Below are 27,397 nucleotides of genomic sequence, written 5' to 3' on the forward strand. Positions count from 1 at the left end.
ACCTCATCACCTCACCTCACCTCACCTCACCTCATCACCTCACCTCACCTCATCACCTCACCTCACCTCACCTCCTCACCTCACCTCACCTCACCTCCTCACCTCACCTCACCTCATCACCTCACCTCACCTCACCTCACCTCATCACCTCACCTCCTTACCTCACCTCACCTCATCACCTCACCTCACCTCACCTCACCTCACCTCATCACCTCACCTCACCTCATCACCTCACCTCACCTCACCTCATCACCTCACCTCACCTCATCACCTCACCTCACCTCACCTCACCTCCTCACCTCACCTCATCACCTCACCTCACCTCATCACCTCACCTCACCTCACCTCACCTCCTCACCTCACCTCACCTCATCACCTCACCTCACCTCATCACCTCACCTCATCACCTCACCTCACCTCACCTCACCTCACCTCACCTCACCTCATCACCTCACCTCACCTCATCACCTCACCTCACCTCACCTCATCACCTCACCTCACCTCACCTCACCTCACCTCACCTCATCACCTCACCTCACCTCATCTCACCTCACCTCCTCACTTCACCTCACCACCTCACCTCATCACCTCACCTCACCTCACCACCTCACCTCATCACCTCACCTCCTCACCTCACCTCACCTCACCTCCTCACCTCACCTCACCTCACCACCTCACCTCACCTCACCTCATCACCTCACCTCACCACCTCACCTCATCACCTCACCTCACCTCATCACCTCACCTCATCACCTCACCTCACCTCATTACCTCACCTCACCTCACCACCTCACCTCACCTCACCTCATCACCTCACCTCACCTCACCTCACCTCATCTCACCTCACCTCATCACCTCACCTCACCTCACCACCTCACCTCACCTCACCTCATCACCTCACCTCACCTCACCACCTCACCTCACCACCTCACCTCACCTTACCACCTATAGACTCTGATCAGTCCATTTCTCTTCCCAACCCCCCTCCACCAGATACAGAAGCATTCACAACTGTCTCGATGGCTCAGTGCATCTTTTCTTCAGTGAGATCACGGGAGAACTCTGACTCCTTCCTCATGCCTGCTTCTTCCATTTTCCCCAAGCCTGGATGCCATGTCCTGGCCACACACCTAAAGCATATCCATCTCCTATCTCCTATGCCATGTCCAGTTTCTCCTCAAATCATGCCTACTTTGCCTGGACAACAGGTCCCATTTTCCTCTACCCTTTATTCGCTGATGCCTTGCCTTGTCCCATGGGACACCCCCCCCCATCCACAGAGATGGTACCAAAACCCCACTAGCTCCAGATTTTCCTCCACCCTCAGAACTGTCTCATTTAGTAGACAAGAGAAAGATGTCCAAGTGGAGCAGAGACATTCACCCTTGACCTTAGCTTCACCGCCCCTGCTGTGATGAAACACCCTGGCAAAAGCAGCTCAGAGTCTTTATATGAGTTTACAATTCCAAGCTACGGTCTGTCACAGTGGGGAAGTCAAGGCAGGAGTTTGAAAAAGCTAGTCATGTCCACAGCCAAGAGCAGAAAGAAATGATTACACACTTAGTGCTCAGCTCACTGTCTCCACTCACGCAGTCCAGGGCCCAAATCCAGGGAATGGTGTCACCCACGGTGGGCTGAGCTCTCCTGTATCAGTTAATAATGAAGATCTCTCACAGGCATGCCCAGGCTAGCTTGATCTACACAGTCCCTCAAGACTCTCTTCCCACGTGATCACAGATGACCACAACCCTCTAGCAGATTTCCACAGCACCTCAAATAAAACCTTCCCTCCCACAGTCCCCAGCCCTGTGGGATTTGGTCTCTTGCTCACCTTATGGGACTCGCTAACACATTTCCCCACTATGATTTACAGCCTGCAGCCATAGCGACCTCTCCACTCTCCCCTCTACCTCAGGCCCTTTGCACTTATGACTGTCCCTCTCCTAACCTTTCTTGGTGGCCCCTTCTTAGTTCTTGTGTTTCAGCTCAGATGTCACCCCCCCCCAGGAGAGCCGCCCTGACTAGACATTCTTAAATTGTAGTTCTTTGATACTGCCTTCTGGCTCATGCTCTGATTATTTCCCCCGAGCCTTGGTCACAGCATAGAATATCTTATTAGCGAGTTGGTAGCTCATTGTGTGCCTTCCTTGATTAGAACAGATCCTGTAGGGGTCACGTGTCTCGCTGTGCAGCCCTACCCCTGCCGCCTACACGCAAGGACACTACCCTCCAACTATGCTATGCATAGACCTGTGCAAACAGCTTGCTCCCCCAAATGTGTCTGGGGACCTGATCAAGTGTGCTGCCCTTGGTAGAATGTTCTGGAAAATCAGCATCTGGGGCCCGAGTGAAAGAAAGGTGTATCATGCCGGATATGGCTCACCCTGCATGAAGCTGAAGGAGGTTTCAGGGAGTGTAATCTGTGGATGCGGTGATCAAAAACACATTTCAGCCTCCAGGTCTAATGGGACTAAGTACCCTAAAGCCAGCACCAAGGGAAAGGCATGCGGTGGGAGAATGAGGCCTCGTTAGCCACGGTCCTGTCAGTAATGAGGCAGCTGCACAGCAGCTCCTTATCCTGCTGTAGTCATGACTGCCAAGCACACTCGGGGAAGGGGGGGGGGGAGCAGGATGGCTCTCAGCCTCTGCTGTTAAAGCCCTGGCCTCTTAGGATCTCTGGCTCCAGCTTCCACCTCTTGGTGTACAAATCCCCCTCCAGGTCAAATGCCCCCTCCTCCACAAAAGCCCTCAGGTCCCCTACGGAGACCTGTTTTCTCCCTCTCAGAGCTTCTAGGTTCCCCCCCCCCCAAGGATAAAAACCACTTTCCATTCAGAGTGTGGATGTCTGTATCGGGGAGGTGGTCTTGTATGAGACTAGAATTTCCCCCTGTGTACCTTCAGAGCTGCCAAAGTCTAAGTAGCTCTGTACCCTGGTATGGAAATCTCCATCTGGCCCCTGCTTGCTGTCCGGGTGGCTGCTTGCTTGGATACACAGATGACAAATACATGGGTAAATGGGAAGATGGAGGGGTTGATACAGGTGATTGATACAGGTGGCTAGGTAGAGGGAGGATGGATGGACAGATGGGTGTGGAGAGGGAGGATGGACAGATGGGTGTGGAGAGGGAGGATGGACAGATGGGTGTGGAGAGTGAGTGAGTGGTACAGGAATACACAGATGGGTAGGTGAATGGGTAGACAGAGGATAGATGGATAGATGGTAGATGATAGATAGCTAGATGAGGATGAATGAGTGTGGGGGATGAAAGGATGGGTAGACATGGGGTGAGTGGGTGGGTGGAGAAGTGGGTATCAAGGTGACTAGGTAAATGGATAGAGAGTTGGCTGGACAAGTGTTTATATGGATGGTTTAGAGGACAGAATGGAGTTCACTATGATTATGTAAAGTTATTCTTCATAATAGGTTAATAAATGTCAGGTTGAGTCCATGTATCTCCACAAAGCCCTCATACCATCATCTTATGACAGGTGTGTTTTAAAATACTCCTGTCTGGCCTTAAGAAACACTGCACACTACAACCTGCTCATGGAGGGCTCATTAGCATCCTATCCCTGAGAATTCCTACCATGACAAATGCATTTTGCTCAACATGCATAGTTAAATGTTGTCTTAACTCAGCAGAGCTTCCCTCGTCTGAGAGCGTATCTATGTGGATGAATGTCCCTAGAAAACGGAGACTAGTATGGGGTCTGGCAGCTGAAAGTCTGCTGAATGGGGACTAAACAGGACCCTGGGAGGCGCGGGCTAGAGCCAGTCCTCCTTGGCTCCCAAGCTGAGAGGTTGTGGGGGGGGGGGGGAGAGAGTACTGTCTCAATTTCCTGTGTCTTTCACGACCCAAGACTGAGTCATCCCCACTCCATCTTCCCTTTGTTACCCTGGCAAGTATTCAGATGGTTTTAGCTGTGGCGGTGACACGGTGCTGCAGTGATAAAATACTGCCTCTTCTCCCCAGAACAAGAGGTCGGGAGGAATCCGATCATTTTTCCTGTAGAAGTCATCTTGCATTTCAAAGCAGAGGCTCTCCAACCTTTTCAACAGCTTCAGAACACAAAAACTTTAGACGCAAGATGCTGGATGGAGAAGGTGCTGGGCTGCCTCTCCTCCCACCCGCCCAGGGAAGGCAGGCAGCACAGACCCTCTTGGAGCTCTCCCTGCTCACACTCATCACCCACACACCCCCGCTGTCTCCCTCCTCCCCTGATCATATCCCTCCAGCCCTGCGGATCTCATGCAGTTTTTCAGAGACCCCTATTGTCTGGTCCATTAGGCCCTCCCTCTTCTGCAGAGCCCTGGGGCATCTTCTGGAGGCTGCACAGCCACCCTCAAGCTCTGCCCACACTTGCAATCCTGAGCTCCTGCGTTTGCCCGCTGTTTTCCCTTCAGTTGCATCTCATGGTGGCCGAGCCCTGCCTGTGGTCCTCCCTTATCTGTGCCACACGGCCTGGCACACCAGACTTGCACAACTGGTGCCTGCACTGGGTGACATTTCAGGTGTGACAGGAAGGCACTGTCTCTCAGTCAGCACCCTTCATCTCTGGGTGGCTGCTCTCCAGGACACCCCAGGGCTGGATGAAGCTGCTGGAGTGACCATCTGTCATCTCTTCCATTTGGGCATTCATGAAACTGGCGGAGGCGAGCAAGGTCTCAGAAAGATCCTGTCTTTACCCTGGAGAGGAGAAGAGCAGGTCACTGCCAGCTCTGAGGCTCCCTCACAGCACCCCTGCCCTGGGCCCAAGGACTGTCCCGACCCGCCATCCGGCCCAGGCCAAGTGGGGCTCTTGGGTTGTGACTGCAGATGCCTTGGTCGTCAGTTGTGCACTGTCCAAATTGCCCAAGGGGTGACAGTACACCCAGAGGTGATGCTTGGTAATTAGGGTTAGCTGGGGCTGTGACAGCTTTGTCTCCGCCAACTTGGAAGCTTCAGTGTCTCTACCACCCCTCGCTGCTTCCAAAGTTGGGGATGGTGCTTACCACAAAAGCCTTCAAAAGGAGACTCCAGATCCCACCCCAATCCTGCCCAGGCCTCCCCAGTCCCCCCACCCCTGAGGCAGGGCTGGGGGGGGACTGGAGCTTTGCCCCCCCTTCTCCCGCCACCATCTCCAGACTGCAGCCTGTCACTTAACAAGTCACACTATCTCTAGCCTCGGGATAGCTAGCACATTTATTGAATAAGGGCTTGTGCACATCCACCAAACCCAGCTGCAAGTTCCCAGCAGCTCTGCAGCTCAGGTTGTGACTGAACTTACAGACCAGCTCACAGCAGGACACCCTCAACCCTCAGGTCCTGCATCCTGCTTCATCCTGGACAAACCCTGCACTTCAATCTCAGCTCTTGGTTTCAGTCCTGGATCCCCGTTTATTCTTTACTGGATCCCAAGCAAGTCATTCTGCTTCTAGGGCCCACATTACCCTTTTCCTTGGAGGGACAAGGATCAGAATCTAGAACACAGCATAAGACACAAGAACCCCTCTGCATTTTGGATAAGGCTTGTAGTCAGGAACTTCCTTCCTATCTCTCCCTTTCCTTGTGGACCCTTCCTGAAGGCTGCAGGACATAAATATCTCTTGGAGGATTTCCACCTTCCACCCAGAGAAGCCCCAGCTTGAAAGGCACAGGCCATAGGCACATGGCCCTGGTCCTGGGCCGAGGGTGTCCTCTGCAAGGTGGCTCACTGAACTTACTTTGCATCTCTGAAGTCTGTTTAGATGCAGCCGATCGATCGCTCAGCAAAAACCCCTGCAACAGCAGAATTGGCCAGCACATTGTAAAAGGATTAATCACCTACTCCTTCCAAGACATTTAGTTCATCAAAAAGTGTGCAGAGTCCCTCCCCCATCTGCCCTCAAATGACAGCCCTGCCTCAGAGGGGTCTCTCCTCAGACCTGCCTATTCTTCATACCCCCTTGGCCAGCCCATTTCTGGGGAATCTGAGTGGCAGGTGGCTGGGTTCTGAGCTTGGAGTAACTAATGCAATTGTCATTAAGCCTACATGGCCCAGGGAAGGTTGGAAAATTCAAGTTCATATCCTTGAGGGATGGCTGTCATTTCAGCACTCATAGGAGGGTTGCTGAATGGTCAAGGCCAGAGTATGTCAGAAAGATGGAGGAAAGAAAGGAGGGAGGGAGGGAAGGAGGGAGGGAAAGAGGAAAGGAGGGAGGAGAGAAGTTAGTTTAAGCCCATGCAAGCCTTGTCAAGCACACACAGAAGGACTGGGGTTTCCTCCCTTTCCTCTCTCTGAGCTATTTTCTCACCCATTCAATGGGGATCATGCCCTACCTCACTGTGGTCCTAGGAGCTGTTGTAAGTAAACTCCCACACAGAGCCCAGCCCTTCCAAAACCAGGACAAGCATGGACATCTACTGCTTCCATCTGTGTCAAGACAGAAAGGTGCACCACATGGGTAAGACTGGTCCATTTGTGTGTCTGTGACACACACGCACACACACACAGACACACACTCACACACACACTCACACACCACACGGACACACACACACACACACAGACACACACACACACACACACACAGACACACACACAGACACACACACAGACACACACACACACAGACACACACAGACACACACACAGACACACACACAGACACACACACACAGACACACACACAGACACACACACACACAGACACACACACAGACACACACAGAGACACACACAGAGACACACACACAGACACACACACAGACACACACACACACACTGACACACACACGCACAGACACACACACACACACACACAGACAGACAGAGATGGAGAGGGAGAGACTGGTCCATTTGTGTGTCTGTGGGGGAAGAGGTGCATGTACACAACACAGAGAGAGAGAGACAGAGAGAAGAAAGAGATGGAGAGGGAGAGACTGGTCCAATTGTATGTGTGTGTAGGGAGTGTGTAACACAAATTATAAAACCCAGAGACAGATTTTGGGGTTCAAGCTGAAGGTCAGAAAAGCAAAGCAGCCAGCTCTTAACCTCTACCAAGCTGAAATGGCAATCCTGTCTTCAAGAATCCTCAGAGGCAATGCTACTCCTGTCTGGAAATTAAATCTCCTATGAGACCCTTTGTTTCTTCCTTTTATATCTCCGTGGTGCTGGGATTAAAGGCCTGAGCTCTGTTATTCTTTTTGGCTGATTCACTCTCTGTAGCCTAGGGTGGTCTTGGGCTCACAGAGATCCACCTAACTCTGTCTCCTGAGTCCTGGGATTAAAGGTGTGCACCACCACCGCCTGGCCTCTATGGCTATGACTAGCTTTGCATTTTGATCCCCGGTGGCTTTATTAGATCATAAACAGTATATCACCACAGGGGTTCATGTTTGTGCACACACAGACTGGTCCATTTCTATGTGTGTAGGGCGTGCATGTACACACACACACACACACACACACACACAAACACACACACATTGGAACATGCCAGGCCAGGGGTTGATATGATCTTCTTCAGTCAGTTTCTACCTCTTTTCTTCCTTCCTTCCTTTCTTTTTTTCTTTCATTTTTTATTCATTATTTATTTTTGAGACAGAGTCTCTCAGTGTTCAAGGCTACTCTGGCTGCCCAGAGAACTCCAGGGAACAGAGCTGGCTCAATTGGGATTTCTATTGCTGTGAAGAGACACCATGAGCACAGCCTCTTGCAAAGGACGTACTTTTATTGGGGTGGCTTATGGCTTCAGAGGCTTAGTCCGTTGTCATCACAGTGGGACATGGTGGCGAGCAGGCAGACACGGTGCTGGAGAAGGAGCGTAGAGAAGGACCTACATCTTGTCCATGGGCAACAGGAAGTGAGCTGATACAAAGTGAGACTTGAGCATGTGAGACCTCAAAGCCCACCCCAACAGTGACACACTGCCTCCAACAGGCCACACCTCCTAACAGTGCCATTCCCTATGAGCTGACAGGGCCAATTACACTCAAACCACCACAAGAGTCTCCTACTGATTGTAGCTAGTCTGGCGGCCTTGCACATTCCAGCGAACCTCCTGCCTCTACCTCCTGAGCTCTGAGGCTGCAGATGTATATACCACCACACCTGGCTTCCTTCAAGGCTGCTGGGGATGCGAACTCAGATGCTCACTGTTGTGCAGCAAGCACTTCACCCATGCAGCCCTCTTCCCAGCCCACATGGAATTTACTATAATGAATAGGATGCTGGGGTATCCCACTGTGGCTCAGAGAGACAGGTCATGGTTCGGGTCCCATTTACACCAAATGCTTTCCCCCACCATGTGTCTAAGATCAAGTGAGAACAGGCATCATCTATGTAGCTTGAGTCCCGTCCAGCACACACCAGTCTCATGCCTTGAAGAACCCGAGGGCCCCCGTAGGTCTGCTGGGGCAGGTGCCAAACCCGGGCCACAGAGCACTTGGCACCTTACATAGAAATGTCCAGAGTAGGCAAGTCCTAGGGATAGAACACAGACTAGGCGATGTTTCAGGAAGGGGGAAGGGGTAGGGCTGCAGAGATCACAGCTGAGTAGAATGGGGTTTCTCTGGGCCAGGCGGTACACACCTATAATCCCTGTGCTTGAGGGGCTATGGTACTGAGAATCACAAGTTCAAGGCCAGCCTAGTCTACATAGGGGGCCTTGTTCAAAACAGCTGTGGAATTTCTTTGGAAGGTAGCAAGGATGTTCTAGAATGGGCAAGGTGATGGCTGATGGGAGATTTCATTCTGTATATGTTTCTCATACTGGTTAATGAATAAAGCACTGTTGGCCAACAGGAAAGGAAGATAGGAGGGACTAGGAGACAAGGGGGAAAGAGGAAGTAGGAAGGAGGAGTCAAGATGGAGAGTCTGGAGAGAACGGAACCGCCATTCCTCCGTTCTCGGTAAGACCACATAGAAATACCTAGAAATGGGTTAATACTTAAGACAGAGCTAGCCGATAAGAAACTAGTAGCGGGCCGACAGCATTGTATCAAATACAGAGTCTGTGTGTTAATTGGGGCTGGCGTGGTGGTGGAGGGACCAGACCAGCGGCGGGAGGAAAAACCGTACTCCTTACAGATGGTTATACACTGAACACAATGCAAAGCATCCCGTATTTCACTGTAAGTAGCTGAAGTGTTCACTGTGTGTCTTGCATGTCAACAGGGGGGTGGAGGATACGATGAAGGGAGGGGGTGGGAGGGTAGACAGAGAAGAGGGAAGAGGGGGGAGAGGAGAGAAGAGAGAAGTTCATACCAGGCACCTGGCTCAGATCTGCCTGGCTTGCAAACTCCATGCTGTGTCCCAAGTGCCATTCTTACCATCAGCTCTGAGGGCTCAGAAGCTGGTGGGCATGCCCATCCCTCTCCCTGACCCCTTTCTAAAGTCTGGGGTCCCTTTGTAAAAGTCTGAGCAGATGGGCGCTTTCAGATCATATCAGCAACCACACACTGTATTCCCAATGGGTGACACCTTGATACCTCCCCAAGCACGTTTTACACACATGCACACACACACACACACACACACACACACACACACACGCACGCACACACGCACGCACGCACGCACGCACGCACGCACTACCTGGCAGACATACACAGATGAACGGTTTCAGACTGGCCTGTCTGGGTGAGTCATTTTCTAAGACCATGTTAATTTTCGTCCACGTCACAACCCTTCACTAATCGGTTGCCGTGAGGTACCATCACAACCACCCATTTTCATTGAGAATCCAGCCCTAAAAAGGTCTAATTTTCGTTCCCCCTGCTGTTTTAGACACAATGACCAGGGCAGTATCTGTCTCTATGCGGAAGAATGCATCCAAAGCACTGAGTTTCATTCTTTTGCCTTTTGTAATGTGGGTAAACTGTAAATCAGAAAAAACAGACTTTTTTTGGTCGTGGCCCTAGAGATAGATCTTCAGGAGAACCCAAACACTTAGATTCTTAGTGTACACAGGCATTCCTGGACCACATTGGTGGGTGACGGGCTTATCTGGCCAAGGTTTGGCTTCTAGTCTCCCGAAACGGGGCCTAGTAACTTCTCTCGGGGATGAAGTTTCTGCTTGGCTGAGGCCACCTGCAGCCCACCTACCAAGCACTCCTGGCTCATCTGTTAAAGGTCATCCAGGCCCTAGCTTGAAGTCACCGGCCCGCGGGTGAAATGCTGTGCACCAGCATGCCCTTTGTAAACTGTCCTCAGTGGGGTCTCATCCGATCCTGTCAGAAGCCACCTCTCCACCACATAGCAGAGATGCAGAGGTCGGCCCTGCGGCCCAGGCCCCTGGCTCAGGAGGATGGGAAAGGCTGGCTGAGCAGCCCTGTCTAGAGCTTTGGGGAGAGCTGGGTGACAAAACAGGCACAGAACTCTCAAGACACGTGAAGTCCAGCCACAAGGCTCAGGCCACAGCAGCCGCAAGACCACATGTTCCCAAGACAACACACCAATCCTGAATACCTTTTTAAAGGACTGGTGTGAATCGGGAAACATTTCTCTGAAACAGCGTGTTCATCACACACCCTCCCTCTGACAACTTTTCAGGCTCCCCGGTTTGAATACACCCTCATTAGCTTCATAAACACTCGCAGGGACCAACCATGCTTCAAGCTACACAGGAAGAGGGGAAATTCCAAAGAGCAGGGCACAGGCTGGGTCTCAGGGCCTTCTGCAGCTCCCAGGGGAAGCAAAGCCTGAGTGCTAAGCCAGATGTGCAGTGTTCAGCGGATGCAAACAGAAAGCCCAGAGGAAGGCAGGCTGTCTACTTCTGAGCTACAGAACTATGCGAACTGTGGAGACAAGCACCAAAATAGAAACTTCCACAACACATCAAGCTGGGCTGATCCAGGGTCCACCGTGGTCTATAGATGGAGAGAGCAAAGCTCAGCCAGAAAGAGTGGAAAGCCGAGGAGTGACGGATGGGTGCTGGGAGAGCTCTCTTGGGGGCAGTAGGGGTGGGGAAGCATCTCTAGCCTTCTTACAGATGGTCTACAGCTTTTCACCGTAGCTTGCATTGCTCGTATGGGTTCTTTGCTAGCTCACACTGTAGGATAGCTTGTTAGCCCACACTGGGGAGAGAGAGAGAGAGAGAGAGAGAGGGAGGGAGGGAGGGAGGGAGGGAGGGAGTGTGTGTGTAAGTGTGTATGTGTTATGTGTGTGTGTGTCCCCTGGAACTAGAGTTACAGAAGGTTGTGAGCCACTATATGGATGCTGGGAATCGAACCCTGGTCCTCTGAAAGAGCATCCCAGTATTCTCAACCTCTGAGCAGTTCTTAAAGGTAACTTGGGGCCGGACATGTAGCTCAATTGGTAGAGCATTGGTCTAGCATGCTCGAAGCCCTGGTTTATTCTCAAGTACCACACAAACTGGGTACCATAGTGCTGAAGGTCATTCTCTAGTTCCAAGCCAACCCTTTGGGAGCAGGCACAATTTTCTCTACCTGCACACCATAAGTCTTCCCCATGCCCTCCCCACTGGACGTTTTGGAGAAGCAACCTTTGGACTGCAGTGTTGGCAGGAGTAAGACTAGCTCACTACTTTAAAAAATTAAAATCCTCAGCCATTGGGTTGAAATAAAACTCTTGACTCTGCCAAGAACTTCAAAGTCAAGATTAAAGGATTTTTTTTTTGACTCAAAGGCACGGCATGGATGGCTTTGGGTAGTTGCCTGCTTCTGCAGGATTAATAGTATCCACCATTCTCCAAACAGGTTATAACAACAGCACAGTCTGTGTGCTAAGCTGTCTGGCTGATAAAGTGGGTGGGAATAAGGTATTTCCACCCCCAAATCCACTAAGGCAGAACAGTTAACCCAGCAGACCATGGGTAATGATGTTTGGTTGCCTGTGAATTAATTTCTAGTGAGGAGTGCTGGAAGCTAATGTATGTCTCTGTTGAGGCAGTGTGCCCAGAAGTCTTGATGTTCATATAGATATGTTATCACCATGTTTATATTATCTCAGCAGGGTGAGGAGCCAGCTGGAATGTCCTCTGGGGTTAATGGACGTTTTGGAAGAGGGGTGTATGCAGCTTTGGCAGGAGAAAGATGCTGGAGCTGTCCACTTCCACCCAGGGGAGGCTGAGAAAAAGTGACCCAACTCATCTCCAGGCCTGCTGGGTTACCGCTGCACTCCACCCTTTCTGAATGAGAGCCACAGTGCACACCATCTAACAGAGCATGGCTCTTTTTAAAAAACTAAGACAGTTTTATTCCCTGGTTACACCACATTTACCCTCAGATCTTCCTCCATGGGGAGGCTGGTGTCAGGCTACATCCATCCTGCAGCCTGGCATTACCATGATTTCTTCACAGCAGGCCGACACGGCACATAGATCCCTCTCCTCTCTGGGATGGATTAGTCACTCCTCATGATGAGGTATGAAGGGCTGTGAAAATAAACTCACTGTGGACCCTATGTGTCTCCACCCACCTATTTCTCTTTTCTTTTGGGTCGCACAGCATCCCTGAGAAATGATTAATATGATGTTTCATTTAAATACAGAACAGTCTAGATGCTGAATAGGAGTAGCAGCGCCCAGATGCAAGAAAGCTTGAAATTAACAGGCCGCAGCCACAGAAAGTAGAAGATTGATTTCATTTTCTTATCTTATGCTCCTTTTTTATGTCTTTCCCGACATTAAAGGGAGATTAATTAATCCAGGCGCCATCTTTCTGCTGGCAATTTTATATTATGTTTGACTACTTAATAGAAATTGGAGCCATAGCCAGGCGACGCCGAAAGCGTGTCCCAGGGGACCAGGGAGAAGTCGGTGTGTCACGGTGGCAGGCTTCACGACTACTGTCAAAGCCAGAAGACAGAGAGTAAACTCTGAGAGGCCTTCATTCATTCCGCAGCCATTTCCCAACAACTGCTGCAGAGCTGGGCTGGGGTCTCTTCACACTGCCTCCTCCTCCAGAGAACTCCGGGCTGCTCCCGTTTGTGTTTTTTAGGGTGATTTGGAACCAAAGTGAAATTCAGTAAATATTTATTGAACAGCGGCCATATGTTCAGTTCCATCCTGGCTGTGGGGAGAATACCAAAAGGGGTTCAGCCACAGTGACTGTCACTGAAGGCCTCCCAGCTAATATACGCCCGCAATTCCAGGCAATTATGGTAATGGCGCACATTTAAACACTGCGCCTGTTTACCCATGCTTTTGTTTGACTCTCTCCGACACTGTTGGAATCTCTCAACAGCTCAGGAAGGGAAGTGGGGGGCTATGCTGAGGCTGGGGCTTTGCAAATAATAAACAGGCTCGGTGGGGTGGGGTGGGGTGGGGTGGGTTTCACTCTGCCAGGAGGGCAGCCAGGGCCTGGCACGTTTCTATATGGGAGCCGTGCAAGTCAAATGCTCAAAGGCTGGAGGAGGGAGCAGCAGACAGGGGTCTCTCAGACCGGCCACACTGAGGGCTGACCCTGCAAGAGCCTGGTTTTGTCTATGACACTGTTGCTCAAGTGTTCCAGCAAGGGGTCCTGTCCTGCCTGGACTCATCCATTTGAAAACTTAGGCCCAGAGTGGGTCTCCACTGGCTACCCTGAAGGTCACACAGCCCCTCAGCCAACCGGGAGCTCTGTGCATCAAATCAGTGCTGACCTGTGACTTCCCAAGGGAGCGAGGCAGATTTTCGGGTTCCTTGACTCTGAGCAAGGTTGTTGCGAGGCATCCTGTTTTCCAGAGAGCAGCCTCTCAGGCTAAGCCACCTTTGTTCTCTCCTGTCCTCTTGTTACAAGCTCAAAGGACAGATGACATCATTTCTCCTCAGGCCCATTAGAGACGCAGATCGATAGCAAGAAATAAAGTTTAGATTTTTTTTTTCAAAACTCTTTGCAGCAGATAGTCTCGGGAGACCAATTGCAGGCAAAAAGATGACAAGATTCCTAATTAAATATAATTAAATAAGCATTAAGAAGGAGGCTGCCATACCTCTCCCATGTCAACCACAGTGTGCCAGAGGGCCAAGGCAAGAATGTCATCTCTGGGGAAGAGCCATGTAAAACCCCTGGTGACTAAGCCTGGGAAACAGCAGGATTAAGAATCCAGCCAGGGTCTGCAGGGATGTAGGACCAATACCAGAAAGATGAGGAGAAGAACAAACCCACACAGAAATGACCATTTTAGGGGTTATGTTGTTAGCATTCAAAAGGGCATTGCCATTCATTCGCTGTGTGACCTTAGATACATTGATTTACATCTCTGAGCCTCTTTTTCTCCCTAAAGACCAGTTTCTTATAACAAAGATGCAAGACAAACCACACACATTGTATTTCTTTTGTTTGTTTGTTTTTCAAGACAAGGTTTCTCTGAGTAACAGTCCTGGCTGTCCTGGAACTCATTTTTGTAGATCAGGCTGGCCTCAAACTCACAGAAATCCACCTGCCTCTGCCTCTGCCTCTAGGGTGCTGGGATTAAAGGGGTGTGCCACCACTTTTACACATTGTATTTTACAAACTTTAACGGACTTTTGGGGGGAAAAAAAGCATAAGCAAAAGCTACAAATGGAAAAGTGCACAATTTTAGTAGTACAGTTAATGAAACTCAGTGTACTTGAAATAGACAGTCTATGTGAAATGTTGACTAAGTAGATATCATTCTCCATTGATTCAGTACTTGTTAATTTATTCATTTACTGCAAGTCTGAAATCTGGTTCTTATGCCCAGGCAGCCCCTCTCCAAATGGACCAACTGTACTTTCTATGCATAGGAAGTACCGGCCATATTGTCTGGCCAGAGCTAATCTGAAGGCCAGACTTAAGATGAAAACATGGAGGCCGTGGGTCCATCTCCGTGGTGGCATACTCACCTAACACACACAGGTCTCGGGCACTTAACTGTGGCTCTCCTTGTCATTAGCACCCAAGAAATGTGACATTAATAGCACACAGCTCATCTAAAGAGAAGAAGAGCTACTCAAAACACCTAGCTATGGCATCTTCCCTAATGAACCTCTCCCATTAGGGCACACCAGGGTGTGGGAGAAATGTACCCAGGGACCCACCCCCAGCAAAGGAGCTAAAGGCAATTGACGGTTGCAACACAGCCACTGGTAAGTTGTCCATATCCTACTCTCCCGTCTCATGTAAGCAACCCCAACTCAACTCAGTAGGTCACAGAAATGGGAGAAACAGATGTAAACGTGGTTGGGAGGAAGAAGGGTTATACAGAGAGTGTAGGGAGGGGATGAGATAGGACAGTAGGGGTGAATATGTCCAAAATACATTACATCCATACAAAAGATGAATAAAATAAAACGACAAATGCACCAGAGCCGAGGGTGAGGGGCTGGTTTAGTGTCCTGCAGTGCTCTGGGAACAAAAGCCAGCTCAGCCAGCTTCCCCAGCTCAGCCCTAAAGCAATCAGTGGCTCCCAAGATTAAAATTCACCCACGGCCAAATTCTGTTATAAACAGCTCCATTCCACCTGGAGCCTGGAAGCCGGCAGATGCAGCCCCTCTCCTGGGCATACAGTGATGGAAACCCCTCCTCGCTCCGTCGCCCCCAGCCTTTAAATCAGCCATGATTCCGGCCTGACGCCGAGTTACGGCACGTTTACAGAGCCTCTGTAGGGCTCTCTAAATTTTGTGGCCATGGCTCGTTCTCACCCAGCAATCCAAATAAAAATAGCACTATTGATCACAAAGCCATCGATAACGTCAGCCCCAAAGCCGTACGTGTGCATCTTTAATTGCTTCATCCCTTTTATGTCTCTTCAGATATTACCATACGTGTCTGGGAGGCCAATGGCCTCTGGTTGTGGGGGGAGACAGACCTATGCCAGGCAAATGAGGAGTGGGACTTGCATTTGGGGCCCCAGGGCTAGAGCCCGTCAGGAAATACCACCAATTATGCTTAATTTCTCATTGTCCCCCCCCCTTAAGCAATTAAGGTTCGTTTGCCGTAACAGAGAAGCAAAGTGGTAATACCCAATAAATTAATCAAGAAATAAGGAATGGAGGCAGCGGTGAGCTGGGTGTTTGCACATCACACATGTGGGGCTCCAGATGCTGAAGACAATTTTTACTGCTATAAAAACTAAGAAAGAGGAAACTAGATGCTGTTCCAACTGACAGCCAGCCCTCCCTGCGGCACAGAGATGGCTCAGCAGCTTCTGGAATCTTCCTCCCTCCCCTGCAGGGCCTGGAGGACAAGAAAGCCTCCCCATCAGGGTCTCAAGCATATTTTATTTTATTTATTTATTTATTTTTGGTTCTGGGGTCCATGCACCTGTGTGCAACGTGAAGTGAAGTAATCGGCTCTGCAATTCGACAGGAAAGCTGCAAAATCAAAATTAACACATGCTCCATTAAACGCCTGCCCAAAGCGCAGTGCCGCCGCCTCGGTGTGCAGCCTCCCTGAGAGAGGAATCATAAAGTTTCATTACATCTGAGAAAACAGGCACAAGGACGCCAGAGATGCCTATTGGTTATGGGGTAAATCACAGGCAATTGAGACTATGATAAATTACCCAGAGCCGGATAATTTAAAAAGAGAAATCGTTAAACTTCTTTCAAATATCTTTACCGAAAACAAATGTTCGTTACAGTGTGGGTGTGTTTTAATTTGTTGGATGTGTTCGGGGATGGCAGGAGCTAAGGAGGGCCATGGAACCAGTGTGCATCTCCCAGAGGGTGAACCAGTCCTTGGGGAGGTGGCTCAGTTGACACCGTGCCTGCCTTGTGTCCCTGAAGCTCTGAATTCAATCTCCAGCAGTAATAAGCCAGGCATGGTAGCCCACACCTGCAACTCCAGCACTTGGAGGTGGAGATGGGAAGGTCAGAAGTTCAAGGTCATCTTCTCCACATAGTGATTTAGGGGCCAGCCTGGGCTACTTTAAGGGAAAATGGGAGAGTGGGCTCCAGAGTGGGGGACTGCTCCTCATGTAGGTAGCTCAGGGAGCCCTAACATGGAACGCTTGACATGGTCTGCAAGTCCAGTTCGCCCCGGTTATAAGGAGTCAATACCAAGTCTCTAGTAGTCTCCCATGCTCCGAGACCTTCCCCTCCCCCAGTGGAGAGCTGAACTCCTCATTTCCTTATTTCCATGTCTGCCTACACACAGCAGGCCAATAACACCAGCTTAGGCACTGACACACTCACAGGCTGTGCTGGGGACTCCATTAATGGCTTTTGTTTTTGTTTTTGTTTTGTTTTGTTTTTTGTTTTGCAAGCCACTCTAAGGGACATCTAGGAGGACACAACAGTAGGACATGCAAATGAGGTCAAACATGCCATCAAGGTCCACTGCCAGCCTTGGGAGGATCCTGGCTGCTGGCAGCTACCTTACTGCTGCTGTGGTAGCAGGAGAGAAGAGACTGTCCCTGGCATCTGAGGCCAGAAGGCCAGCAGGGCTACTGCACACCCCACGGTGTCCAGGAGTCCCTGCCATACTGAGTGACCAAGGCCCAAGCACCAGTGGCATGGTGTGCAGAAACCCTGCCTTTGAGAATGTGCGGATGTCTCTGAAGAGTCTCCCTCACAACTCAAGGAGGCCTGAGCAACCTGGCAAACAACCCGGCATGACGGACAGGGTGAGATCCCTTGAGAACTGAGGTTTAGGTGCCTGTCAGACTGGGTGGATTTGTGATCCGGCCAGATTCCAATTGAAACTTGAAAGATGAAAGTGGTTTCTTTTATTCACCCTTTTGTAAGGGCCAGGCCTCAGAGCCATCTCCATAGAGACCCCCTCTCCCTAATGGCTACCCAGCAAACTTCACTTCTGCCACAGAGATGTCTTGCACATTTCTCTTCTAAGGAGAACTGAGTCTGTCTGGAGAGGCCTTTAGACTGTTCTTTCAAATAAAATCACATCAGAAGACATTAATGACAGCCTGGGATCGCAAGGGATGCAGCCATGTGACCCTCTCATTTGCATCGGAATTGCCTGGCCATCCTGGGAGGCGCCAGGATGGGGGATGTTCTCCAAGTGGCCGTGGGTCACTGCAGGGTTGTGACAGCATCTTGGATTTATGAACTAAGTGGTGACCTTGTAAGTATTGGTTTGGAGCCTCGTGATGGAGGCTGTGACAATGGGCATTGCGACACCTAAGCTATCAGATGTAATTTGGGAGCCATGGCTGAAATTGTCTTGTGCTAGCTCAGGTTTGAGATTAGCTCATCGCAGAACAATGACTGATTTGTGTGTTCCTGCGAGCAGAGGGGACATTAGCACTGTCTTCCAGGAGATGAACCAAAAAGGTTAGATGAGGCTTGCCCTGATCCCCTGGGGACTGCTCCTGGCATGAGAATTAGAACCCTGTTGTTGTAAAGCACCAAAGGGGGGTTAAAAAGCTTCATCCACGTGAAAAATTGCAGACTGAAAAATCCCTGTGTGCTCAGACTGGAGAAAGAAACAAGACCAGGGACTGGGGAGGGGCCCCTGCCCTCACCACTGGAACCAGCAGACCACACCAAAGCCTACTGACAAGCCCAGCTGAGTCCTGGGCTTCTTCTTCCCTAATTCCAAATCCCCGATTTGCAAAGATGATCCGCGAAGAAGCATGCTGCGAAGAGAAACCAGGCAGTAAGTTTCCACCAGTCCTCAGCTGTAATGTGCATGGAAGACCCAACGTGCCCACTTCTGTTCGGTGAGGGCCAGAGCTCTGAAAAAAAAAAAAAAAAACGACCCTTGCTGGCCTTCATACCTTTTCCAGAGAACGCTGTACAATTAGCCTTTCTTTTCCTTCACTTAAAAGTTGAACTGAAATTAATTTTATTTTTTCAAACCAGTTGGTTTTAAAAGAAAGGCACAGTGCTTTGCCAGTAGGTAATTTCTTCTTGATTAAAGAGAGGGTTGATGGTAAAATTGATGCCCAGTTAGCTCATAATGGATGGAGGCCTGTGTCTGATGCTCCTTGAGAATTCCAGATGCGTGTGATGGGTTTTTTGGGCAAGGATTGGACACCCTGGTATGGGAGCTTTCTGGAACAAAGCCAACAAGAGAGAGTCAACAAGGGAAGCCAGGGCCACAGATGAGGGATAAGGAGCGTACATGCACAAGTGGGTGGTCCTTCCATCCAGAACTGATTATTTCTTTTCTCAGTTGTCCCTTCATTACTTGAAGCCTCTTGACCAAGTTCATCGAAAGACAAACTTCAGTCACCCTCCCCACCTCCCCGAGTGTGGCCAGCCTAGTTAAGTATTCTCCTCTTAGTCCCTGCTCCAGTGTAGATGAAGCCGGGGTGGGGGGAGAGGGGAGAGAGGTAGTGAAGCCAGTGTGATGTCAGCCTGCTTCTTCTGATCATCACTGTTGGCATCTTGCTCTTGACGTCAACCAAGAAGAGGTAAGGACAGCACCAGTTCAGAGGGATCCAAACCCAGAGAAACGGCCTGGGGTGGGGTGGGGGGTGGGGTGGGGTGATGGCTCAGTCATCGAGGAGCTTGCCACACAGTCATGAGAACTCTAGTTCAACCCTCAGAATCCACCTTTAAAAAGTCATGCATAGTGAAGCATGCTTGTAATCTCAGTACCAAGGACGTGGAGACAGGAAGATCCCTGGGACCCAGTAATCAGCTGGTCCAGCCTACTCAGAAAGTCCAGAGCCATTGAGAGATTCTGTCAGAACAACAACGAGATGGGTATCACCTGTAGAGCAACACCAGAGGTCAAACTCTGGCTTCCACATGTATGCATACGCACATGCACACACAAGCGCATGCACGCACACACAACAGGGCAAGCACACGCAACTGCATAGTGTACCCTGCACAAGGTTATGGGACAAATGGAGTGAAAGTCAGTTCCCACTCTATTCACAAAGATACATACTCAGAGCTTTAATCTGCATGAAAACCCAAGCTGCTCACCAAGTAGGTAGAACCTGCAAGGGCTCTGTGCCCAGAGGGCATGCCACGCTCTACAGTAATACCACACGGGTTAGCGTTGGCCTGGACATACTAGATTTGGCAAGAGTCTTGACTTAAGTTCCCCAGCTAAACATACCAATCAGTGGTTAGTGGATCGCTCAGGCTAAAGAAATAAAGAAGAGACAAGAGTCCGTGTGGAGCACTGTGGTCCATCAACAAGAAAGCAGGAGGGACCAGAGTTCTCCTGGGAGAGAGAGAGAGAGAGAGAGAGAGAGACAGACAGACAGACAGAGAGAGAGAGAGAGAGAGAGGTGCCCGGGACAGCAGTAGCAAGGCTTTAAGTCCGATCAGAAATAGATGGATACTCTCAGAACATCTGTGCCACTTATCCCAGTGAGCCTTCTTGCCAGGCTAGTCATTACTATAGCTCTTGGGGTTCACAGTTGAGCAAGACTGATGATTAATTTTCTCCTCTAATAAAATGCACGAGCACCTTCCAGCACCATGAAAGCTAACTAGTAGAAATGAAGCAGCCAGGTCAATAGCAACTTGATTTCTCCATGTCTTACGACTCTAGGATTTGGTATCTTCAACAACAGGGTCTGACCCTCAAGTTCTGGAGAGTAGCCAAGAGGAATTTTTTTTTTAAAGACAGGATCTAAGCCTGGAGTTGGCTGATTCAGCCGTATCCGCTGGCCAATGAGACCCAGGGATTCTCCCATCTCTGTCTTTGCAATGCTGTCTTTACTGTACTGCTGTACCTAGCTTTTACGTGAAACCTGTGGATCCGAACTCCGGTCTTCATGCTTGGGCAACAAGCATGTTATTGACTGAGCCATCACTCCAGTGCACCTCCAAATGTTTATTGTTTTTGTTTGTTTGTTTGTTTTTCAATGAAGTTCCACTGGTATTGGAACAGCCCTATGATCACAGATCATCTGTAGGGCTGCTTTTTGTGTTACAGTGGTAGACTTGCACACAAAAGTCTCTCTTCATCCAAAGGAGAGTCACGCCATCGTGGTGCTGTGTGGGAAGATGTAGATAGAGCCTTTAGGAGATGCAGCCTTGATGGAGGAGGTAGGGCATGAGGGCAGTCTTTGGGGGTTTCATAGGCTTGCCCACATCCTGCTTTTCCTGCTATCCTCTCTCTGTCTCTGTCTCTGTCTGTCTGTCTGTCTCCCCCTCTGTCCCTCCCCCTCCTTCTCCCTCTCCCCCTTCCTGTATATAAATGTTACCAGCCAGCTTCCTGCTCCTGTTGCCACCAGGCCTCCCCGATTGTGACAACGCTCTTGCTCTGGAACCTCCCTCCAATTGTTTTTGTTGGGATGCAGGTCAAGAGTAACCACACCTCAGATCAAGTCTGTTGTGATTTAGATAAGACACCCAAGAACAAGATCAAACATCCTACTATAGCCACACCTTAGACCTTTAGGTCTTATAACTTATTAAGGACAGTTTTGAACTCTCTGATCTTGATTCAAGATGAAGCGTAGCCATCTTTATGGGCCCCAACACTTATTGGGGCACTGTCTAAACTGACAAACGAGGAGCCTGCAGCAGAAGCAGGTTCCTGTAGTAAACCCAAGATGAGCATATTTAGTGGTACATTCACCCTCTGTACCTGTGGCCACGCCCATTGTAATCTGTTATGCCTTTGCCCTAGGACTGGACATGTAGTTCTTGTCAATGGCTCTATGTTGCTTCTCTGGCAATAGGTCTTAAATTGTGTATGTTTTTACATTACCTTCTCCTAGAGCATACTTGATATTTGCTGTCATAGTATGTAGTTTTATATCAAGCCTAAATCTTCTTTAGACTAAAAGGGGAATTGTAGTGATATATTCACCCTCTGCATCTGTCACAGGTGCAGATGTGATCAGAAAAGGATTGAGTTGGGGTTAGAAACCCTTCAGGTTGTGGAGAGCATCAGGGTGGCAAGGTCTGCATCCTTGGGGCTGGAAGGACACGGTACACTTATTTCCTGTGTAAGTCATTTCCTCCTAATAAACTCCACGTGTCATCTTACTGGTCAAACATCCTGATTTCTACACCTATGAGCATACACTGGAGCCGGAGCCAAGCCCAGGCATCTGGACCCAGACACAGCACTATCGGTCACTGTGGTCTCTTACTGTGTCATGAAGCCTTCCTTCTTGCAGTCTCTGGGTCTGTCAAGGAGGCTGAGGAGAGGAAGAGGATGTATATGGAGGCAGTGCTATCCTCTCCAGCAAGAGTTGCTTTAGAAATTCTAGCCACAGTTGGATAGGGGTTGAGTTGGGTCAAGGATGCATAAAGCGTAACTTGAGTTTGATTCCCCCTGTGTTGATGGATGCAGCCTTTGAAGAAGTTGGCAGAGGCCTCACCCCGTGCACCCTGGGAAGATCTGTGGGCGCATTTAGATGAAGGATTGCTTCCCAGCTCCCACGAGTGTTTAAGTTGACTTGCTTCAAACCAAGATCAAAGAACAGGCAAGAGAGATGGTTTCACTGATTTGTATAAATCAGCCAGACAAACTGCGGCCTCGACAACTACTGATGCTTCTCCAGTCGGAGGCAACTAGCTAAGGACCATGGCAGGCAGCCTCCAAATGCCAAGCCCCTCCTCGGGAAAGAAGTGTGGGACCACATCGATCACCCAGGGCCCGACTTCACTCTGGCTGTCTGGAGCCGTAATTGAAGAGGCTCCGAGCTCTATTTCTCCTGTATCCTTCAACCTTTCAGAGTGGGTTTGAGTGATTATTTTGAACACTAAGGCCGTATATATTTGTCGAGCTTTCAAATGGTCACAGACATTGTCTTGTTTCAACTTCATAAGGATCAGATGAGATGATGGGGGCAGCAAAGATGCCTGTCATCTTGCTGAGGAGGGATGGAGGCCCGTGGTATCAAGGGTCTTGCCCAAGGTCATCAGATACATGGCTGACAAAAGTAGAATGAGACTTAGTGCCCTCCCCAGCCACATAGATCTCCTGTCTAGCCTGGAGTCTGGAGGGTTCTGGGCATGCCTGCTCCTGGGCTGGGCACACTCACCATCTCTTGCAGTCTCTAAATGGTCCCTGACCTACACATGTTGGAAAGTGTAGCAGAGGCTGCCTCAGAGAACGCCATCAGTGAGCATTTTTACGCACATGCTTCCTTGCAAGCACACACCAGCTAGGTTCAGGAGACTTCACAGAACCCCATCTCATGTCTGATCTGTGTGTACCTCAGATGCTTTTCCTATATTGTCAAGATCTTCAGATCTGTGAGTGAATTTGCATCCCCTGAGCCCTTCCATCTGCCAAGAGCTGCTCAGGGACCAACTGTTTCAATTCTCTAGAGCAGTGGTTCTTAACCTTCCTAGTGCTACAACAGTTTAATGTAGTTCTTCATGTGGTGATGACCCCCAAACATAAAATTATTTCATTGTTACTGCATAACTGTAATTTTACTACTGCGATGAGTTGTAGTGTAAACGAATATCTGATACACAGGATATCTGATATGCAACCCCCAAAGGGAGTCAAGACCCACATGTTGAGAACCGCTACTTCAGAGCAACCCATGGACCCCACTGTACAGGTAGAGGCAAACTGAGAATCAAAGAGGTCAAGTCACTCACCCAAGGTCACACAGAAAGCAGGCAGGTTCCAAAGATCTGTTTCTAACCATCACCTCCGTCTTGCCAGCTGCCTGTTGAGGATGCTTTGAGTTGTTGAGCTGCCTCACGGTATTCACCCTGACCCATGTTACTAACTTATTTAAGCACACTTTGCTTTTACTAGAAAAATTACATCTTTAAAAGAAATTAAGCTGGAGTCATAAGACTGTCATCCTAACTAGTCAAGAGGTTGAGGCAAGAGGCGGGTAAATCCAAGGCCCGATTGGGTAAATCTGAGCCACTCTAGGCAACTTGGGGTTGTAACTCCATACTAGAGTGCTTGCCTAGCATATGCAAGACCCTGGATTTAATCCCCGGTACTGAACAATGAGGAGAAGGGGGTTGGGAGGCCATCAACCCTATTCACTTTGTAATCACAATAACGCAAGTTGACACTGGCAGTCTTGTAGTTTGTCTTTAATCAAGCAGAGCCAAGGCTGCCCAGTTCTGAGCACCACTCCTCAGGTCTAAGGGAGGACAGTGCCTCCACTGAGGCAGAAGGGGTCTGGGCAACCCGGGCTAATGCTACTGACAGGGAAAAGAAAGCCAGTTAGACTGCTTAACCATTCACCCAAGTTTTCATATGGGAGCCACCCTACTCCAGGACAATGGTACAAGATTCTACCAAAACTCTACAACTACATCTACTCATCCAGAGAAGGACCAAGGGCAAAGAGGTCATATCTGCAATCCAATACTATACTGGTTAATGAGATGAGTAAAAGGGAACTCCCATTGGCAAAAGGAAGGACAATGCTGTCTATAAAACAATATAGATAATTCTCTATATATAACGTCCAAAGGAGCAATGTGGACTTTTCGAAGAGGGCTAGCAGCGTGGCTCAGTGGTAAAGCACCTGCCTAGCATGTGCAAGACCCAGGCTTCAACCCCAGCACAGCTAAACACAATATAAAATGCTTAGTAATGAAAAACAAGCTCATTAAATCATAGTGCACAAGGTCTATGTTTAAAACTCAATTACAATTCTACACAGTGGTGGCAATGAGCAATTGAAAAATACACTTTCTTTACTCATGAAATATTTGGGCACAGGTCTTGCAAAATATAAGCAAACTTTGTATATTGAATGACAAAATGGTAAAGAAAATGAAGAACCTGAATGACCAGAGAGATGCTACAGCCATGAGCTAAAGACAATGCTGTCAAGCTTTCAACTCTTCCATATATACAGCTTCACTCCAAATGGATTGCTCAAATCAACATATCACCCACCTAAACCGGGACACATGTTATTTCCACGAAGCAACACGCAGAGGCACCTGGAGAGAACGAACAGGCAGGACTGAGTTTATAGAGGCCCAACACCCAAGTAAAAGCCAGGCGTGTTAACCAGGTATGGTAGCCAGGTGTGGTCACACACACACACACACACACACACACACACACACACACCACTCTGACACTGGGGTAAACTCCAGTTTTAATGAGAAACTGTCTCAAATGATGATGAGGAGGAAGATGTATACCATGATAGGGGAAGATGCCTGAAGTCTACTTCTGAACTTCATATGGGCTCACACAGGCAAATTTATCCGAACACAGCATATACACACACATAGGAACACACATATATATGCACACCCAGCCTTCCCCCACAATAATACACAAAGACATCAACATGAAAAGGCCTTGTAAACGGCCATTGGTTAGCAAGTAAGCTTTAAAAAGGAGGATTCGGATGAAGGCATCATATATGGATGGACTATGACAGTTACAAAAGTCTTGGGCTATTAACAAAAACTACAATGCCAGATGTGGCATTATCTCCATATGAGTTAGATCAGGAAGGCAATAGAAGTGTCCAAACCAACACAGGTTATTGCCATTGCCGTTGCCATTGGTGACCCACCACAAGCCCTTGGGAAGGGTCTTTCCTGTTGCTAAAGACACAACACTCTTTGGTTGTGACACATAGAAGAACCAATCTCAAACCAAGCAGGAATATTCCTCCCAGGAGGCAACTTTCATGGTACCAGAAGATGCTATGCAGGCTTTGCAGGACAGAGACGTTAATGATATTATCCATCAGTGAACTCTCTGCTACAAACCAAGAGCTCACTGGCACAAAAGTGACATGGTAACTATAGAAATAACCAACTATTCTCTGATTAGATTTGAGGTCTACTCCACAGGAGGAAATTCAAGCCTGGTATTGTAATCCAGTTCAAAAGTCCATCTTAGGTCCCTATGGTGGAGCCTGCCTTTCTTATTACTAAATGCTCTTGTTGTAAATTTGCCTTCTAAACAGCTGTGTTTCTAACCAAGATGTGGCTACTGTCAACCTTGGTCAGAAAAGCTTCGTCTCCCAGTGGGCAACCGTCAATGGTGAGACGCACAAGTGTCAAGTGCTGTGTATGAAACTACTTAGTTGTAAATGGGACAAACCTATGAACCCCGCTGTCATTAAGGCTTGAGGACCATTGAGAAAGAAGGTAAGAGCCAGAAAATGGGGAGGCCTGATGTTTGGTGCTGTCTTCTGTCATGACGTGACCATTGGAGTCAGGAGCTCACAGAACCTGGCATTATCTTCAAAGAACCCACACAAAATCAAAACAGCCAAATTCCCTACATATATGGGTAGATGGGAAGCTATGGGCAGCAGAGAATAGCTGTGGTAGAAAGACTCACTGGTTTTTAAAGGTGAGGATTCTATTGAGTTACCCATGGTCCAGTGAACAGCACAAACCACAGACATATGGGGAATGATAACTGGACTTAGTTTTAAAATAACGACAACCACACACACATACACACACGAACAACAGCAAAAAAGAATGTTGGGGAGGGAAGAGGGATATGGGAAAAAATAAGGAAGGGAATATGGGGAGGGACAGCTAAAACTAAAAGACACATATGAGGTCTTCTGGAAACCTACTAAAATGTATTATATATTAAACACCCACACACATACACACACACATACACACACACACATATACATACACACAAACACACTTATACATACACACATACACACACACACATACACACACACATATACATACACACAAACACACTTATACATACACACACATACACACACACACATACACACATACACTATATATATATATATATATCAATGGAAATATCAAATAACAGGGAAGAAAAAAACCTAACCAGAATCCCTTCACCATCAGGTGAACACCAGTGACAGTATTGGATTAAAAGATGACAGAACGTTTACTGAAACAGGCCATTAGAAAACCCAAAATAACTTAGGTTGTGGCCAAAAGATGTGGGTTTCTCTCCATAAACTGACATTAAAGCCCTATACTGCAAGAGACGCCAGCTCCATAACCCATTGTACATGAAGAAGCCGAGCTGGTGTGTACCTACAGCTTTCACACCTACTGACTAATGGTCATTGTACTGAGAGGTACTCCACACGCTCCCAGAGGTCAAAGGTAAACAACAGTCCGGATAAAGATGAGTCCCAGTCAGTACTCTATTCCTGTGAATAGGCACTATCAACCCAGTAACTCTTGTAAAGGAAAGCATTTAGCTGTGGCTGGATTACAGTTTAAAGACTTAATTCCATTGTCATCGATTATTGGAGCATGGTGCGTGCAGGCAGATAAGATGCTGGAGAAGTAGCTAAGAGTTCGACACCAAAACCTACACGCAGCAGGAAAAGAAAATCTGGGCTTGGCATGGGATTCTCAACGCCGAAAGCCCAGCCTCCAGCAAGGCTATACCTCCTAGCCCTTTAAAATAGTAGCACTCCCTGGTGACCAAGGCATTCACATCTGTGAGCATGTGGAGGTCCTTCTCACTTGAACAACCATGAAACCTTTACGTCTACACCGGTGGCCTGCCACCATGCTGTGCTGATGCAAGAGTGAACAAAATTTGTGGGAGTAACCAACCACTGTCTGGCTGCTTGTAAGGCCCACGCTGAGGTGGGATTCACGCCTGACACTGCCCAGATGGTCTAGAACCCGAGACTAAAGAGGCTAGGGACC

At 48.8% G+C, this 27,397-nt stretch overlaps 1 protein-coding gene across 1 annotated transcript in view; it reads left to right on the plus strand.

Annotated features, from left to right (window-relative positions):
* The first annotated feature begins 3,072 nt into the window (after positions 1-3,072).
* Positions 3,073-27,397, plus strand: part of Apcdd1l (APC down-regulated 1 like) — a 98,066-nt gene continuing 73,741 nt past the window's right edge. The window contains 3 exon segments of the mRNA XM_051188718.1: positions 3,073-3,151; positions 4,308-4,513; positions 14,929-15,016. Of these exon segments, the coding sequence (XP_051044675.1) occupies positions 3,073-3,151; positions 4,308-4,513; positions 14,929-15,016 (373 nt within the window).

The sequence above is a fragment of the Phodopus roborovskii genome, unplaced genomic scaffold (assembly GCF_943737965.1).
Source record: "Phodopus roborovskii unplaced genomic scaffold, PHOROB, whole genome shotgun sequence".
NCBI classification, from domain to species: Eukaryota; Metazoa; Chordata; class Mammalia; order Rodentia; family Cricetidae; genus Phodopus; species Phodopus roborovskii.